We start from the raw sequence: 19323 nt of genomic DNA, 5'->3' as shown, positions 1-19323 counted from the left end.
ACCTATTTTAAATGTAGCAGGATTATCATACTAAGTGAAGTCAAGCCAGACAGACAAAAGACAAATATCATGATACGGCTGTATGTGGAATCTAAAAAAAATGATAAAAATGAACTTATTTGCAAAACAGAAACAGACTCACAGACTTAGAGAAAGAACTTAAGGTTATGGCAGGGGGAGGGATAGATTGGGAGTTTGGGATTGACATGTACACACTAGATTGTCTTCTTTTTTTTTAAACCCTCTCTCGTACACGAAAAAGCGAGCCACTGACTGTTCATTCCATTTCAGAGTGTCCACCATGAGAAGACAGTAGAGGTGATCTGAAAGGAGCAGACCTCCCATCATAGCCGAGGACCCCATGAGAGAGCTTGGAAAAGCCAGGGGGTGGTTAACTAGGGTGACCACAGCCGTGATAACTAAACACAGAACACGCGTGTCATCAGACTTGACTTCCACCAGTGATGGCAGGACTCACGTCAGGATTCTTGCTTCCGTGTAGGTGTGAGACCAAGCCTGATCTAATTTTCTTTTCACTAACCTGGGCTTTCTTCTTAGTAGTTAGTTGGTGTGTGGCTGGGAATGGAAGAAGGGCTATAGAAAACTGAGTGGTTGGCCAGTGTGGGGAGTAGGGAGAGGAAGAAAAGGAGGATGAGGGGGGAGCAAAGATACTTTCAAGGAGCAATCTTTTAAGTCTTCTTGGAAGAGGACGTTAACTCTGGGAGATTAGAGTATATGCTGTGTTTTTGGCATATACCAGGAAGCAAGCACCTTTTAAGAGCTTGGCTTGAAGTTGGTAACTAGTAATGCAAACTATTGACTTTTAAATTTTTTTGGTTAAGTTTTTGTTAATGAGAGAATTGATTTCTATAACTGAGAAAAGGGTTATAAGACATGGTGTGTGTCTCGCCCCTCCCCACAAATCATGGCTTCAGGGGCTGCTTTTCAGTACTCTGAACCTGAAGCTGGAAGGCATCTTGGTTTTAGACTCTACATGAGAAATGTGACTTTGGCTCAATAATCTTTTATCGAGGGCTTGGCACTGGGATAGGTGTACAAAGATGAATGAGATCAGACCCTTGCCCGTCCTTTGGTGATACAAGGTTAGTAATATAAATAATAGATACGTTTTTATTGTGGCATAATATACATAACATAAAATTTACCATTTGAACCATTTTAAAGTGTACAGTTCTGTGGCATTAAATTGTTGTGAATGTATTTACCATCATTCATTTCCAGAAATTTTCCGTCTTCTCCAACTTAAAACTCTGTATTTGTTAAACAATGACTCCTCATTTCCCTCTCCCCGCAGCCCCTGGAAACCACCATTCTACTTTCTGTGAATTTGATTATTCTAGGTACCTCATAAGCAAATCATACAGTATTTATCCTTTTGTGATTGGCTTATTTCATTTGGCTTAATTCTTCCAGGAATTAAGTTTCATCCATGTTGTAGCGTGTGTCACAATTTGCTTCCTTTTTAAGGGTGAACAGATATTCCATTGTATTTTTCATTTGTATTTTTCATGTTGTAAACCACATTTTGTTTATCCATTCCTACATCAATAGACACTTGGGTTGCTTCCATCTTTGGCTATTGTGAATAATGCTGCTTTGAACATGGGTGTACAAATATCTGTTCCTTGCTTTTAGTTCTTTTGGGTATGTATCTAGAACTGGAATTGTTGGAGCTTATGGTAATTCTATCTTTAGTGTTTTGAGGAATCACTGTACTGTCTTCCACAGTGGTTGCACCATTTTACAGTCCCACCAGCAGTGCACAGGGTTCCAGTTTCTCTACATCCTTGCCATCACTTGTTATTTTCTTCTGCTAATAGCCATCCTAATGGATGTGAAGAGGAATCTCACTGTGGTATTGGTTTTCGTTTCCCTGATGATTACTGATGTTGAACATCTTTTCATGTGCTTATCGGCCACTCATATATTCTTAGGAGAAGTGTCTGTTCAAGTCTTGATCAGTTTTTAATCCGTTTTTTTTTTGTTGTTGTTGTAAGAGTTCTTTGTGTATTGTGGGTACCAATCCCTTATCAGATACGTGATTTGCAAATATTTTCTCCCATTCCTTAGGTTGCTTTTTTACTCTGTTGGTAGTGTCCTCTGATGGTCAAAAGGTTTTACTTTTGATGAAGTCCATCTTATTTTTTTCTCTTGTTGCCTGTGCCTTTGGTTTCATATCCAAACAAAAGTCATTGTCAAATCCAACATCATGATGCTTTCCTCCTGTGTTTTCTTCTAAGAGTTTTGTGGTTTCAAATCTTGCGTTTAGGCCTTTGGTCCATTTAGAGTTAGTTTTTGTATACTGTATAAGGTACGGTTCCAGTTCTTTTTTCCCTTCCCTCCCTCCTTCCCTCACTCTTCCTTCCTTCCTTCCTTCCTTCCTCCCTCCCTCCCTCCCTCCCTCTTCCTTCCTTCCTGTGGATATTCAGTTTTCCTAATACAATATGTTGAAAGACAACTTTAATATATGAAAGAAGACGCTTAGCTGCAAGCAACTCACAGGAGTTATTGAGCCACAGTCTCTGGCAAGAGGGTTCTGTTTGGATGATATAGGAGGAAGAGATTCAAGCCTCTCACTGCATTATGGAGAGACAGCACACTGCAGGAAGCTTCCCTGTGGGTACTTCCTGTGCAACACAAGTCTGGGAATTCCCACAACACACGTCTGGGAATCTGCAGGAGCCATTTCAAGTGAGAAGGGGGGAAAGAGAAGGACATTATCCAGGTAAGATGAGAAACACATGGTATATAATGTGCTTCTTAATCTGTTATCTTTAGTTATATATGTATTCTTTATAGGAGGCTTGTTTGGAATAGGAATTATAGGAATTATAGGAATTCCTCGTTAGTCTTTAGTTTGTGGGGGGTTTTTCAGTGGGGATGTGTGTGCTTACTTTAGCTGTTTGTCATGGTAGAGAAGAAACAGGGTTTTGTGTTGGTGGGAAGATATTACCTTGTTTGAAAGAACGATAACTTTGCACATGGCCTTCATCTGTGATGGACTCTAAACCTGCTGCAGATTTCTCCCCTAAAAGTGGTGCCACAACACAAGCCTGATCTCAACATGTGTGCAACTGTGGACCAGAGGGTTGAAAGCAGATCCTGTGTCTCTTTCCGGATGAATTCCAGGGGGACACAGCTGCAGGTTTTTCTGTAACTCTTTGCATGTGCACAGGAAGTTCCTTACAACCCACTCCTTTAGATCTCATTTCCTTTCAGTTTTTTGCCCTCAGTGCTCCCTGGGTGTCTGGCCTGTAGGTTCAGGGTTCAGAGAGCCTCTGGATTGGGGCCCTCTTGTGGTCCTCCTGTGATCTGGTTGGGATCTTGGGAGTTGAAGGCCAAGACAGGGTCCCTAAGAAGAAGAAAACTTGGGGGAATTGATTATAAATTTCTGCATGAGGAAGTCTTTTTAAAATATAACATGATAGGGCTTCCCTGGTGGCGCAGTGGTTGAGAGTCCGCCTGCCGATGCAGGGGACGCGGGTTCGTGCCCCGGTCCGGGAAGATCCCACGTGCCGCAGAGCGGCTGGGCCCATGAGCCATGGCCGCTGAGCCTGCGTGTCCGGAGCCTGTGCTCCGCAACGGGAGAGGCCGCAACAGTGAGAGGCCTGCGTACCGCAAAAAAATAAATAAATAAAAATAAATAAATAAAAGCAAGGGCAAGAGGACAATCTATGGTTAGGGTAAGACTTTAAAAAAATATATATATATATAACATGATAAAAGCATTACGAAGTTAATCAATTTAACTACACAAATAAAATTTTTCTTCAGGAAACATCCCTTTTTTAAGGGTAAAAGACAGTTCACTGGAAAGGATATTTGTAATACAAATGAGAAATGCTCAGTTTTCTTAATGGATATCAAGAGCTTTTCAATAAAGAAAAGATCAGTAACTCAACAGAGAAGTGAGGATAGGATATCAACAGACTGGTTTCAGAAAAAGAAAAACAAAGGTTTTTAGGCATATAAACGATGTTTAGCCTCACTTAAAATAGAAACGTAAATTAAATAGGTAGATAGCATTAAGTTAGATACTAAGAGTATGCGGAAATCGATGTATGTAAATCACTGATGCTGGGGGATATCTGGGCTTATGTATGGAAATTTTAAAAAATAGAGATTCTTTGCCCTAGCAGATCTACTACTAGAAATTTATCTGACAGGTGTATACATTTGCCCATACATGATGCTTGTTTTAGAAAAAGTTGGGCACGATTAAAATGTTTATCAGTGGAAGACTAGCTGTGGTTCCATTCATACAATGGAATGTATGCACTTGTAAAGGAAGAGGTCTTAAATGTGCTGATGAGAAAATCTTCAAAATATATGAGTGAACGAAGGTACAGCATTGTGTTAGTGTTTGTTTGAAAAGTTTGTACACGCTTCTGTTTTTTATATGCAGTGACCGCCTCTCAAATGATGTACATGAAAACCGAAAACAGCACCTGCAAGAAAGTCAGAAAGGTGGTTGGGATGTGGGGTGGGAAGAAGGCAGACTTTACACTTTGTGCTGTTTCATACCTTTTAGATTTTGTACCATGTTTCAGATACTGCCTCTTAAAAAGCTAACTGCCTTGAAAAGGGTAATAGAGATAAGTAAGTAGAAAAACCAAGATAAAAACTTAAAAAAACCCCAGAAAAACCAAAAACACCCCCCAAAACCCAACAACAACCTAGAATTTCAGCTCAGGTTTTAGATCACCAAGGTTTAACAATGAAGCGGGGACAAATGACAGAATTCTGAGCTAGAGAGAGAACGTAGTCCTGTACGGTTTCATAGATGTGAAGAAAATAAAACAAATGGGCATGAATCAGGATGAAGTCTTCAACTGAGTTACAAAATAAAAAGTTTCCCAGTAGACTTTCCAGGAAATATTTGTATAAATGAAAATTTAAGGGGTTTTAGAGACAAGAATAATTTTTATTGAGCATGTATTTTGTGTTAGCCACTGTCTTATATATATTGACCTGTTAACACTTAGAGCCCATTTGTGGAATGGCTGTCATTCCTACCATTTGCAACAAGGACAGTTAATGGTCTGAGAGGTTGAGTTGTCTGATAACTGGTGTGGGTGCGGTAAAGTCAGGAATCAAGCCAGGTCCCGTGTGCCCAGCCTGATTCAAAAGGACCCATTTTTCACCTTTTAGACTTTGTGGTAAGTGGGTAGTTTTTGTCCATCTCGGCCTCTTTTTTTTTTTTTTTTTTAATCTATCTTGCTCAGAAGCTTAGGGCATTTCTATCACGATACAAAATGGCACTTTTTACACATCTGCAGCCTAATAATTGGTACTCATTTTGAAGACCCTGAAGCACCTTGCTGGATCTAAAAGCAACTTCTTAGTTACCAAGGAAACAGTAGATTTAGCCTAGTGCTCAGTCTAGTTTCTTTTAAGTGTAGTTGAGATCTTTAAAAATTGGTTGAGTCTGTTTAGCTTGTATGATAATTATTAACCAGGATATTTGATGAAGTAGACAGTCCTATATGCCAGCTAGTAATAGTCTACACTTAGAGCAAACGGAAGACATCAGGAAAAGTTCTGCAGGAAAAGATTATAGAATGAAATGATACATATCCTATGGCATATATCCTCTGGAAGAAGAAAAAAAAATTGTGTCCAAGAGTAGACATTAATAGAAGTTGAAGAACGTGCTCATATTCTCTGTGATTTAAAAAAAGAGAGAAATTGAACCCAGCCATTGAAAAATGACAGGTGTATTAGCTTTCTAGGGCTGCAGTAACAAATTATCACAAACTTCGTGGCTTAAAACAACAGAAATTTATCCTCTTACATTTCTGGAGGCAAGAAGTCCAAACTATAGATGTTCGGCGGCATTGGTTTCTTCCGAAGGCTCTGAAGGAGAATCTGTTCTGTGCTCCTCTCCTAGCTTCTGGTGAAGTTCCTTGGCTTATAGATACATCACTCCAATCTCTGCCTTCATCTTCACGTGGTGTTCCCTCATGTCTCTGTGTTTCCTCCTTTTCTGTTTCCTACAAGGACACTTGTCATTGGGTTTAGGGCCCATCCATTGCAAGGATGGTCTCATCTCGAGATCCTCAACCTTAGTAACATTTGCAAAGACCTTAATGCCAAATAAGGTCACATTCTGAGGTTCCAGAGTTTAGGACATGGTCATATCTTTTTGGGGGGCCACAATTCAACCCACGACAAGTTGAATCACAAAAGACGGATGGTCATTGATCTTTTTTTCAGATAAACTTTTTTGGGAGATAATTGTAGATTCACATACAGTTGTAAGAAATAAAGCAGAGAGATCCCATGTACCCTTTACTCAGTTTCCCCAGTGGTAATATCTTACAGGGCACTGGCCTCAATAAAGTGAAGATATAGAACACTTCATCACCACAGGATCCCTCCTTCATGTTGCCCTTTATTAGCCATCCCTGCCTTCTTCCACCACCGCGATCCCCCATCGTCCCTCATCTCTGTCAACCTCTTCTGCATTTCCATCATTTTGTCATTGCTAGGTTACATAAATGGAATCATACATTACCCCCCACCCCCACCCCGCGCCTTTAGCATAACTCTCTGGAGATTCCTGCAGGTAGGTTAGGAGTTCATTCCTTTTCATTGCGCACTGGTGCTCCATGGTGTGTGTCACCAGTTTGTTTAAGCATTCACCCACTGGAGAACTTCTGGGTGATTTCCAGTTTTTGCCTGTTATGACTAAAGCTTCTGTGAACGTATGGGTACAAGCCTCTGTGTGAACATGTTTTCATTTCTCTGGGCTATATAAATGCCCAGGAAGGAGTACAATTGCAGGATCATATCGTAGTTGCGTGTTTAGTTTTGAAAGTGCCGAATTGTTTTCCTGAGGATGTGAGCCATTTACATGTCTCCCAGCAGTGTATGAGTGATAGCTTTCCTTCCCGTCACCAACATTTGGTGTGGTCACTATTTTTTATTTTAGCTGTGCTGTAGGTATGTAGTGAAATGTCATCCTGGTTTAAATTTACATTTCCCTAACGGCTAAATGATATTGATCATCTTTTCATGTGCGTATTTGCCATCTCTATACCCTCTTGGGTGAAATGCTCCTTCACGTCTTTTGCCTATGTGCTAGTAGGAGTGTTTGTATTTTACTGTTGAATTTTGAGAATTTTTTATATAAGATACTTCGTTTGACATTTTCTCCCAGTCTGTAGCTTGTCTTTTCATCCTCTTCAGAGAGGTTTCACAGAGCAAGGTTTACTTTTGACAAAATTCAGTTTATCGGCTTTCCCTTTTATGGGTCATGCTTATGGTGTCAAGTCTAAGAAATCTTTGCCAAGCACTAGATTCTGAAGACTTTCTTTTCTTTTTGGCCGCGCCACCTGGCTTGCAGGATCTTAGTGCCCCCACCAGAGATGGAATCCGGGCCCTGGCCGTGAAAGCGCCAAGTCTTAACCACTGTACCATCAGGGAATTACCCCTCATAAGTTTTCTGTTTTCCATAAGCCCGTTATCCATTTTGAGTTAATTTGTATATAAGGTATGAGGTTTAGGTCAAGGTTCATTTTTTTTGCCAATGAATGTCCAGTTGGTCCAGCACCATTTCTGGAAAAGACTGTCCTTCCTCTGTCAAGCAGGTGGAGTTATTTGTGTGAGTCTAAAACAAAAGTTTGGCCTGTGTCTACTGATAGTTGCTTCAGTTTCACAAATTAATAAAAGAAGATCATTCTCTGCAAAGGATACGTGCTTTAGTGCCTCTTATCTGCCAACAGTAGATTAGCCCTGATGATTTATGATGATTTACATTGTGGTAAACTCACCATACTTTATAGAGTAACATGGTGTGTAGCTTTGGGAATTCTTTTATTTATTTATGTTTGGATTCCAGAGGAGTTTGGGGGGCCAAGGAGGTAGTTGATGAATGACGAATCCATCAAAATCTGGAAGGGATAACTTGAGGCAATTGAATCTCTTAACAGAGGATTTGAACCCCTTTCTTCAGATGCTATGAGGAATAAATGGGAAGTTGGGTTTTCAAGGACAGTGAAAGAGACTTTCCAAAAGGACGGGGAAGTGGGTGCGTGGCACACGCTTTCGGTTTCCTCTCCCTGCTGTGCTGCAGTTAGACGCAGGTGCTAGAGGAACCCTGAAGAGAAAATTTAAAAAAAAAAAAAATCTTTTGACCGCCAGATAGGCTAACTTCTGGTTTTCCACAATTTGGATAAGGATTACTGGAAAGGAAGAGTTAACTCAAATATGCTTTGTACAACAAAGCAGTCTTGTGCTGTTAAGTCCACGTTAAACGGTTACCCATGTGTGGCCTTCAGTTTGCAAAGATTTAGCCAAGGATCCAACCGCACATTGTGCTCTCCTTTTTATCCATTCATTTTTTAAAAACAGGGGGGAGTCAGCTTTCCTTTTTGTGCCTCTCTCCAGAGGGACTTCAAGTCCTGGGCCATAATTTCTGTAATAGGCATATTATCCTTGCTTCGTAAGCCAAACTGTACGAAGTGGGTGGGTTTTGGCACCGCTTGTCCAAAGACGTGCTCATCTTTTCCTCGGAGAGGGGGCTCGGTTGGCTGAGTCTTACCATCTCAGCTTGCCTCCTGCCTCTCAAGTAAAAGGGGAAGAAAAGAGATCCAGCCTCACTTGCACCCACGAGGCAGTGAGAATTGACCCTCTGGCATGCCTCCTCTTGCTTCTGCCTCTTGCAGTGGGCTTCATAAGGAGCACATTCATCAAAGCTAGCAATAAGCCTAGATGCATTCCATTTTTTTAGGAGTGAGGAGAGCGGTGGTGGTGCCTTTTGTGTTTGTCCTGTGGGGAGTACAAAGAAGTGTCCACCGATTCCATATTCAGGCTCAGAATCAGCAAGAGGGGGCTGAAATCAATCACTGTTTTTATACTGAATAATTGTAACCCGGTGGTGAGGCCCGCATCACCCCTTGAGCACAAGCACAGTCCTATCTTGCTTGATGTTTTGCCTGAGTTTGGTGGCAGGTGTTAACCAGGCTGTGGCTGAGACTGGAACTCGGCTTCACATAAGGAGCATGGGTTCCCCCCCCCCCCGTTTTTTAACTGAAGTATAGTTATTTTACAGTGTTGTATTAGTTTCAAGTATACAGCAAAGTAGGGGGATCAGAAGTGACTTGTGTTGCTCTTTTCCTAGTAAAATATTTCTCAGGAAAACTAACTTCTAAGGAAGTCCAGCAAGCCTGTGCTTTGGAGCCCAAGGGGAGGAAATTACAGAGCTGTGCTGAGAGTGTTCTGTTCCTGGCAGCTCCTGTATTATTTGTTGTGGACACTGCACCTGTGTTGTAGGGTCACTGTGGCTCTCGGGAAGAGAATAGGTTTCTGTCCCCTTCTGATGCAGTGGCAAGGCAGGCAGTGTGTGTGGTTGTTAAGAGCCAGCGTCCTGAAGCCAGCCTGCCTGGTTGTGAAGACTGGCGCAGCTGCTCTCTCGCTGTGTGATCTCGGGCCAAGTCACGTAATCTACCTCTGTACCCCCATTTCCTGGATGTAAGATGGGCACAGTAAGACCACGCACCTCACAGAGTTGATTTGAGGAGTAAATAACATAGTAAATGTGAAGTCCTTAGAACAGTTCCTGGCGTCTGTGTGTTAGCTATTGTTCATCATTCCTCGGTTGATTCTAAACAAGTTTAATTTCATGAGCGAGTGTTCTTTGAGGGCGTTTCTCTGCAGGGGCTCGTGACTCCAAAGAGAACAGAGCCAACTAGGTAATTTTACAAACCCAGAAGTGAATTATTTTAAATGTCTTTGCTAGGAATAGAGCTTAGATGGACAATTCACTGAAAAGTCCTGGGAATATGTTTATGTTGGTGACTGTTGATCAACTAGAATTTTTCTCAGCTGCAGGCTCATACCTGGGATTTTCTACGCTGGACTACCTTTGCAGTACCAACACGGATCAGGAATTAAAACTGTGCTCTGTGATGACCTAGATGGGTGGGATGTGGCGGGGGAAGGAGGTCCAAGAGGGAGAGGATATATGTATACATATAGCTGATTCATTTCGTTGTACAGCAGAAACTAATACAACATCGTAAAGCAATTATACTCCAATTTAAACACAACACACACACACACACACACACACACACACACACACACACACACACACACACACACACACACACACACACACACAACTGAGAGCTTCCATTGTGGGGCGTTTTCATCTAGTGCTGTTTATAATCTGGTTTCCCCCTCCCAGCTGCAGCTTCCTCTATGGAGTGCTTGGCTTGCAACACAAGTAATGTGCTAAAAGATGGGGAGGATGTTTAACTCCACTCTGACACATCAAGGTAAATACAGAGAGAGAGGCTGGCAGGTGGCACAGAGGTACCCAGTGGTCTGGGGACATTGGCCCAGGCAAAATGTTCCTCACCTCACCTTTTTTTTTTTTTGCATTACGCGGGCCTCTCACTGTTTTGGCCTCTCCCGTTGCGGAGCACAGACTCCGGATGCGCAGGCTCAGCGGCCATGGCTCACGGGCCCAGCCACTCCGCGGCACGTGGGATCTTCCCGGACCGGGGCACGAACCCGTGTCCCCTGCATCGGCAGGCGGACTCTCAACCACTGCGCCACCAGGGAAGCCCCCTCACCTCACCTTTTAAAACTCAAAGAAATTGCTTGGCTGAGGGGATGCTTGTGGCGCCTGTGATGAATAAGGCAGCCTCTTGGCCCAGGACAGGAGAATTATTGCAGCTTTCAACAGGACATTTACACTAAGGTATACTGGGTAATGTGGGTGTTGACGTTAGGATTATTTAAGTTGAAAGAGACAGAAAACTTCAAACAACAGGGTTTAAACAAGATGATTTACCTCATTTCTATCTTAGTTCTATGATCCTTTGAGTCTGTGGCTCCTTTATTTGGCTGCTTCACTACCCTTAGTTAGCATGATATCAATCCTACAGTGTGACTGCCTGAGCTCCAGCCATCAAGTTTTCATTCCAGCCAACAGAAAGGAGAGAGTCAAAAGGGCACCCTTATTCTTTTAGGAGATTCTAGAAGCTTCCATTTCACAATTGGTCTAATTGGTCAGAACTTAGTACAGTCATCGGCTATAAGGGAGGCTGGGAAATGTAGTCATGTGCGCAGCTAAAACTCGGAGGCTGAGATTTGGGTACACAGCTAGTTGTCTCTACCTGAGTATGTGATATGCTTTAGGATGGAATCAAGGCTGATGCTAAGGATGAGCAGGGCAAACTAGATTTTTGAAATTCCAGGTCTGAAGGAAAAAGAAAACTGTTGGGCCATCAATGCAGACATTTCCTGTGGTCATCCATTTAACCACATTTGAGTGAGCCCCTCAGGTGCCAAGCCCTGCCAGGCCCTGGGAATAAAAGCTGAGCTGAGTCATAACTGGTTCCTGTGTTCCAGGAACTCTTAGTTATTGTAAGGTAGCTATGCTCACCAACGCCTGTTAGTGATTGGATTGATCTGTGGCTACCTCTTGATGTCTAAGACCCTTTTTATCACATAACAACTTAGTGAGTTTCTGATTTAGATCTTATTTATTTGTGTGTGTGTGTGTGTATGTGGTGGTGGTGTTGTAGTTGTAGCTAGGAGAACCCGTTTAGCAGTGCATGGGTTCTGGGGTCATCTATGGACCCAAGGCTGGTTGGCCTTAGAGATATTCCCGGGGAAGCATTGAGTGACACCTCCCTATTGCTTCCATATAGTTGGCTTGACCAGGAATTGAGTCAGCAGATTTGAGCTCTCTTCTGTCTCAGGGCAAATTACTGGGGCTTTGGTTTTCTCATACTTGTAAATTAGAGTTTCTGAGCTGCATGGGGAGCAACCCCAGCCCCCAAAGGTGTGATGTAATGTCTGGGGGCCGTGCTGAGCACCATATAAGGTAGTGGTGTGTTTCTTTTTTCTTTCTCTCTTTTTTTTTTTTAAATTAATTAATTTATTTTGGGCTGTGTTGGGTCTGCGTTGCAGTGTGCAGACTTCTCATTGCGGTGGCTTCTCTCGTTACAGAGCACGGGCTCTAGGCGCGCAGGCTTCAGTAGTTGTGGCTCGTGGGCTCTAGAGCGCAGGCTCAGTAGTTATGGCGCACGGGCTTAGTTGCTCCACGGCATGTGGCATCTTCCCGGACCCCAGGGCTTGAACCCATGTCCCCTGCATTGGCAGGCGGATTCTTAACCTCTGCCCCACCAGGGAAATTCCAGTGGTGTGTTTCTTACTTGATGATAGTGACAGGGAAAGCTACTTTTAAGAGTTCTCGAGGTGACTTGTACACAGTCCCAGAGTGACGGAGTTAGATGGGGTCTTCCTGCCTGAGGAGGCTAAGCATCTGGCCTTCTTACACTCTTAGCTGCTGGGTGGTGCCTTCAGGGCAGGTGTTAACTGATGCCCACAACCCATTCTGAAGGGTGGGGAGGGAGTGATGAGTCAGGTGCCTCACCTGGAGCTGGCTGACTATTTTAAGCTGCGGGCTGTGTGGTTGCTAGGTTTTCCTCCATCTCAGCAGCGCTCCCTCTGCTAATGAAGCAGCTCACTCTGAGCAGGACAGACAGCTTGATGCGATTCTTGCATGTCGGGGAGCATAGCCCTCAGCCTGTACTCTTCTGTAAGGTTGCGCATGAGAGATGCCAACCCCGTCCCCTGGGGACACACCCAGCCTGAAGCCCTCTGTGGGGCTGAGCTATGTTGCTCTGAGCTGACCAGCTTGGGCTCCATCCAGGTTATGTGTTGGGGTGGTTGGTGGTTCACCCAACAAAGAGGCCACCAGAGCTCATTTGCTCTGTTTGTTTCGTTTGTTTTCCTCATTTGGCAGTATTGGGATTGGACAAGAGGATCTTAAGGAAGATCTTGGAAGACACACACACACCAGAAATGGCACACTAAGATGGTGTCTAGGCTGTCTGAGCCACCTCCTATGTGAGAATCAATTTAGAGAATTGCTGTACTTCCTAAAGCAATGGGAAGTGTCCCCGAGAAGGGAGTCCGCCAATTGGTTAGCACATCTGGTGGACTGGCCTAATTATGAAGTCCAGTGTTGGCATGTTCTCGGAATTACAATGTGGGAAGGAATCTTAAAGTCATTGTGAGTTGTTCTCCATCACTGTAGTTGTTTGTGAGATTTAGTCCTACAGATTTTTCTTCAGAGATTTTTCTGGGCCCTCCAAATTTCTGGCTCCAAACAGCTGGATTCGTTGAGCATAATCCAAATTTAGGTTCCAAATACCTTGAGTGTGTGTGTGTGTGTGTGTGTGTGTGTGTGTGTACACTTGTAGCTTCTTTTTGATATACAAATCACTTGCCTGCCTTGAGTCACATGAAATTCTATGAAAGTTGACTTTAATGATACAGTGGGACAAAACAGTATTACGTTTCTAACCAGTTCCCTCCCTGCTCTCTGGAAATGGAGTAAATTTATAGAGAGTAGTGGGGCTGATGCCAGAGCTGCTTCAGTTTGGAATTGTGAGAAGAATTGTGCCTTTGCAGTTAGAAGATCTGTGGCTTGAGATTGGGCTCCATGACCTTGAGCAAGCCATTCAGCTTGAATGAAATCTCTAAGCTTCAGTTTTCTCATTAAGGAAAAAAAAAGATAAAATAGTGTCTTGTTGTAAAAGAATTGAGATAATATCTTCAAAATGGCACAGGAGTGAAGAAATTGTAAATGACCTTCCCTGAGTCTTCCATATGATTTCTTTTTTTCCTTTTCTAAAGCTAACCTCATTGATCTTAACTTTGTATTCAGACAGCAACCCTAGCTGGCTTGTCGCTGTGTGTCCTGTCCCCCACCCCCTCTTCTTTTAAAATAGTGTAGTAGAAGTGGCAGGGACAGAAGACATTCTGGATACATCGCGCTACATGTGGAGATACCATGCAAAACTGAGTTTACCTCCAGCCCCACGGGTGGTACCAGTTTGCCTGGGAGGTGCAGCTGGAAGGAGGGTGGGCTCTGGGGTTGGACTCCTCGCGTTGGAATCCTGGCTCCACTGCCACTTGACTTGGGCAAGTCACTTCACCTCAGGCTTCACCGTAAGTAGAGTGGGTATAATAATAATGGCCAGCATACAAGGTTGTAATAAGTAAATGGGATGATTTAAAAATGTTGAGCCCAGTATCAGCACATAGCAAGAAACTGCCCCTTAAATGTGAACTCTTCTTATAATAATAATTATTATTTTTAATTGTGGTAAAATATACATAACATAAAATTTACCATCTTAAACCATGTTTAAGTGTACGTTTCAGTAGTGTTAAGTATATTCACATTGTTGGACACCCAATCTCCAGAACTTTTTCATCAGGTAACACTGAAACTATATCCGTAACACGGCTCCCCACTACCCTGCCTCCCCCAGCCCCTGGCAACCTCCATTCTACCTTCTGTTTCTATGAGTTTGACTACTCTACATACCTCCTGAGTGGGATCATATGGTACTTGTGGTTTTGTGACTATAATTATTTAATAAGTCTTAGCTCACCACAGCAATTGCGCTCTCTCCCATTTTTAGCATTCTACAAGCTCAGGATTGCCTGCCTTCTCCTCAAACCCTAGTCATTAGTGACTTACTTCCTTTCTTGAGGGAACAAGACACCTTGCACCTCCATTTCATCCTTTTGAAAAGGGTAGGGTTAGAGAAAAGGGAAATTAAAGTGAAGGAGACATAAAAGGAGGGCCTTCAGTAAGGAAAAAACCATTCACTCATTGCAGACGTCCTCTGTAGGACTTCTTCCTTCTGATTGTGTGAAGATTCAAACCTAAGCACCAGTAGAGGCAATGAACCCCTCCCCAAGTATCTGTCGCCCCGATTTAACAGTTTTAACAAGTTCCAGAAAGAAGAAAATACTAGAAAAATCTAAATTAACCTAGAGGCAAGTGTTTCTTTGTTTATTCATGCAGTGGTGTTTATCTCCTGAGTGATAAAAGGGTTTCTTCGGCTTGGAACTTCTGACTACCTTTTTTTTTTTCTTTTGAAGCATAGTTGACTTACAGTGTCGTGTTAGTTCCAGGTGTGCAGCAAAGTGATTCACTTATACATATATCTATATCTATTTTTCAGATTCTTTTCCATTATAGGTATTACAAGGTATTGAATATATATAGTTGCTTGTGCTATACAGTAAATCCTTGTCATTTGTCTATTTTATATGTAGTAGTGTATATATGTAAACCCCAAATTTATCCCACCCCCCACTTCTGACTACTTTTTAAAAAAAATAAATTTATTTATTTTATTTATATTTGTTTTGGGCTGCATTGGGTCTTTGTTGTTGCGCGTAGGCTTTCTCTAGTTGTGGCGAGTGGGAACTACTCTTCATTGTGCATGCGGGCTTCTCATCGTGGTGGCTTTTCTTGTTGCAGAGCATGGGCTTTAGGCACACGGGCTTCAGTAGTTGTGGCATGCGGGCTCAGTAGTTGTGGCTCTCAGGCTCTAGAGCGCAGGCTCAGTAGCTGTGGCTCACGGGCTTAGTTGCTCCACGGCATGTGGGATCTTCCCGGACCAGGGATCAAACCCGTGTCCCCTGCATTGGCAGGCGGATTCTTAACCACTGCGCCACGAGGGAAGTCCCTGACTACTTTTAAGTTGAAGAGGAAAGGAACCAGGATTGTATGACTGTAGCCAAGTCCTTTAATTTGGTGTCCACATCTGTGAAGGGTAACACTTGTGACTTCTGGGGGTAGCTGTAACGGAGCACTTGGCCTACGGCCTGACACCTAACCAATAATCAGTTAAAATGTTAGCAGTTGGTGGTGGTGGTATGTTTGTGGAAAGAACGATCACCAGCTCAGTCCTTGAAAACATAGAGCTGAGACAAGCAGCTGTGGACCAACAAAACAGCCATCTTTACCCTCTTTTTGTTTGTTTGCTTTGTTTTGGCCACGCCACGTGGCTTTCAGGATCTTAGTTTCCCGACCAGGGATCGAACCCAGGCCCCGGCAGTGAAAGTGCTGAGTCCTAACTACTGGACCACCAGGAAATTCCCCAGCCATCCTTACTCTTGTTAGAGAGGGTGATGAGCACTAACGTTCTAGAATTGTACCTATTGTATGTTCATTAACCAATTTTATTGGCCATTGGATAGGTTCTGTCCTAGGTTGTGCCTGGGTTAAGGGAAATGATGGTTTATCTGTGAAATTAAGTAGTGTAACTTCCTTATATGCTTTTCTGGCAGTGGTGGGATTACTATTCTTCTTAAAAAAACACATATTTAATGTGTTTTAGCTACAAATAAAAAAATACCATTATTTGAATAACCTGATAGATTATGTATATCTGGCTCCATGAATCCCTCTTTTCACTTTTGTTCTTTGGACTTCTGGAAGGAGTTCTATCTACTAGTGAAGGCTGCAGGTATAAAAGTTGCCCTGTCATAGCCTTGAGCTAGGAAAAGGAAATTATGGGCCTATACATGTTTAAAAACTTAAAGAGGTTTTGATTGCATAGAACCTTTGATTCTGTTGTAGCATTTTCATTTTTGAATGTAGTTTAAGTCATGTGCAAGCTTTATACCTTCCTGTGATTCCTTTTTTTTCTTTCTTTTGGCACATCTGTAGTTCCAAAAATCCTAAGTAGTTTTAAATGCTTTTTTGTGTGTTAATATGCAAAAGTGTCATAAAAGTAAAATAATTTTCTAATAATTAACAGTTGAGTCAAAATATTTTTCCCCGGGCTTCCCTGGTGGCGCAGTGGTTGAGAGTCTGCCTGCCGATGCAGGGGACACGGGTTCATGCCCCGGTCCGGGAAGATCCCACATGCCGCGGAGCAGCTAGGCCCGTGAGCCATGGCCGCTGAGCCTGCGCGTCCGGAGCCTGTGCTCCACAATGGGAGAGGCCACAACAGTGAGAGGCCCGCGTACCGCAAAAAAAAAAAAAAATTTCCCCCACAGATCCTTATAATATGGCAGTGTGTTTCACCACGTGTACAACAGGGCATATTGTGCAAAATAGTTTTTTTTTTTTTAACAACTTTATTGGAGTATAATTCAAAATAGTTTTAGTTTGCACTGGCTAGTACAACAGGAATGACCAGTTTTCCTTATGCTTGGACAAATCAAATACATTCTTCATAAGAACTTTTAAAAGTTTCCTGGTTTTTCCCTGTAAAATCAGTTGGTAAAATAAGTTCAATAGTAAGACTTCTAAGGCTGAGCCCAAGAAACCTCTAACTGCTCATTTTTTCATCGCTTGTAATTAGGTCAACCAGTTCCATAGGGGGCTTGAGTTACAGCTTCTAGAGGTTTTGTAATGTAGACATTCTTATTTTTCAATTAATCTTTGTATCAAATGAAAAAAAAAGAAAAGAGTTATTTGGTAAATACAATCTTTCACTATCTCATTCTTTGGAATGCGCTTGCTTTTATACTTTTCCTTTTACAAAGAGCGTATGTTATTGGAGAGAAAAGGAGTCAGATATGTGTATTACTAGCAACACAATACAAAGCATGTAGGTTTGAGTTCATCTGGAACTGGCATCCCTACTCTTAGTTGGGATACCCCTAGGTTGTTTCAGGTATTGGTGATGTTTATGTCTCCAGCTCTAAAAGTGGGGGCACACATCTGTGACAAGGCTGTCTGGGGTACTATGCGGGCAGTGATGTCCACGGCTCTGGACCAGAGCAAAAGAAACCAACAGAAGCAGGATGGAAACCATGACCTTGGCCTTACTGCCAACCAGCCAGGCTCTCTGCTATGAGATTCCTTTGACATAAAGAGATGTGCAGGGGCTGTGAGATGTCTAGCAAATGCCCAGGCACTTCATGACCCAGAGGCCCTTGGGCCCATCAGCACAGCCTCAATGTGCCCTTTCCCCACTTTCTGCTGTCTTTTTTGTGTATCTATACCAGGGTGCAAGCCAGGAAGAATAAAATAGTGTCACCTTTTATTAGTAGCTTTGGGAAAGGCTTTATGGAAGAGGAGTTAGAGATTACGGCCCTCCTTCCCCTGCCTTCACTGTGGATACCTGAGTGTAGTAAATTGTGTTAAGGAAAGAGAGGAAGAGACTTTTGGGGCCCCCGAATTCCTTCTCAGCAGACGTTTCCTCCCTTCCCCTAATGCATCATCCAAGATATGGTAGCCTTTGGGTTCTTCTTTCCAAAGGCCCCCTTGCTCAGGGCGCACACATCAGCTCAGTGACTGGACCTCCCTTATTCCGTGGTGTTCCCTTCTTTCCTTACAGTCTTCCGTTTGTGCTAAGATTGTGCAGCTCCTGGGACAGAATGAGGTGGATTATCGCCAGAAGCAGGTGGTCATCCTGAGCCAGGATAGCTTCTACCGTGTCCTCACTTCAGAGCAGAAGGCCAAAGCCTTGAAGGGCCAGTTCAATTTTGATCACCCGGGTGAGTCGGGGCATTGAAGGGGCGTTGGGGGGGGATCGGTTGAAGAAGTTACTTAACCTCTCTGTTTCCCATCCATAAAATGGAGGACTGTTAAGTACCTTGCGGGGTTGCGGTGGGGCTTATAGGAAAGAAGCGCTTTGCAACGCATCCTCTGGTGCTTGGCGCCTTAAATACTGATCGAATCTGTGTCTGAACAAGGGCGACTCTTGGAGAAGCCTATTCCTCAGGGTGGGCCAGACACAGGCTAGCGCACACACAGCTGGTTCGCCCGCCTCCTGCTCTGCAGCAGCCTGTGTCACACCCTCCCGCCAGCACCCAGCACGTGCGTGTACATGGCTCGTGTGTTAAACTCACCGACTGGCAGAGAGTGGGGTGGAGGGTCCAGGATGGCTGCCTGAATGTCTTTGGCCCTGACAGTCCCAGATGAGCACACTGCCCCTTCAGCTGGTTTGGAGTTCTTATAACTGTGAGAGTCAAAACTTGGTGTGATGCCTGCTGCAGTGCCCTAGTTGTGAGTATGCTTTCCAGGTTATCATATGCTGCTGGATTTAGAGGGAGGACAGAGATGTCTGAGGCCAGAGACGGAATGACAAGCCAAAAAAAAAAAAAGAATCCACTTTTCAGAACTCATTTATACACTTTGGTTTGAGATGCAGGGAATTGGCATTCTGCTTTAGGTAGATATCTGGCTTTTTTGTGGGGAGGGGATGCTTCTCTAGGGTGTGATACACGTATGTGAAATAATAGGTTTCTAGGGATGCCCTGTTCATCACTATAGGAGAAATCATTTTACAATTAAGAAACATCTTAATAGTTTGATTTCCTTCAGATGCCTTTGACAATGAACTCATCTTCAAGACACTCAAAGAAATCACCGAAGGGAAAACGGTCCAGATTCCTGTGTATGACTTTGTCTCCCATTCCCGGTAAGTGAGCTGCTCTGGGCTGGGGATTGTTACCTGTTGCTCCCCAGAGGGTCCCCAGAAGTTCCAGGCTTCTTCACGCCGCCCCCATGTGTCT

The 19323-nt window shown here is 43.3% G+C and overlaps 1 protein-coding gene across 4 annotated transcripts in view; it reads left to right on the top strand.

The window, feature by feature from the left end:
- The window catches only part of UCK2 (uridine-cytidine kinase 2), a 79320-nt gene that overhangs the window by 34587 nt on the left and 25410 nt on the right, over positions 1-19323 (top strand). For 3 of the 4 annotated variants that reach the window (XM_033855643.2, XM_019935473.3, XM_019935472.3), the window contains 2 exons: positions 18144-18303; positions 19133-19229. In XM_033855643.2, the coding sequence (XP_033711534.1) occupies positions 18144-18303; positions 19133-19229 (257 nt within the window). Of the gene's footprint in view, positions 1-4428; positions 4489-18143; positions 18304-19132; positions 19230-19323 lie in introns of those variants that run through there. The other variant, XM_073804794.1, reaches the window with a different exon arrangement.

The sequence above is a fragment of the Tursiops truncatus genome, chromosome 1 (genome assembly GCF_011762595.2).
Source record: "Tursiops truncatus isolate mTurTru1 chromosome 1, mTurTru1.mat.Y, whole genome shotgun sequence".
In the NCBI taxonomy this organism is placed as follows: Eukaryota; Metazoa; Chordata; class Mammalia; order Artiodactyla; family Delphinidae; genus Tursiops; species Tursiops truncatus.
This window is presented reverse-complemented; position numbering and strand designations above follow the sequence as displayed.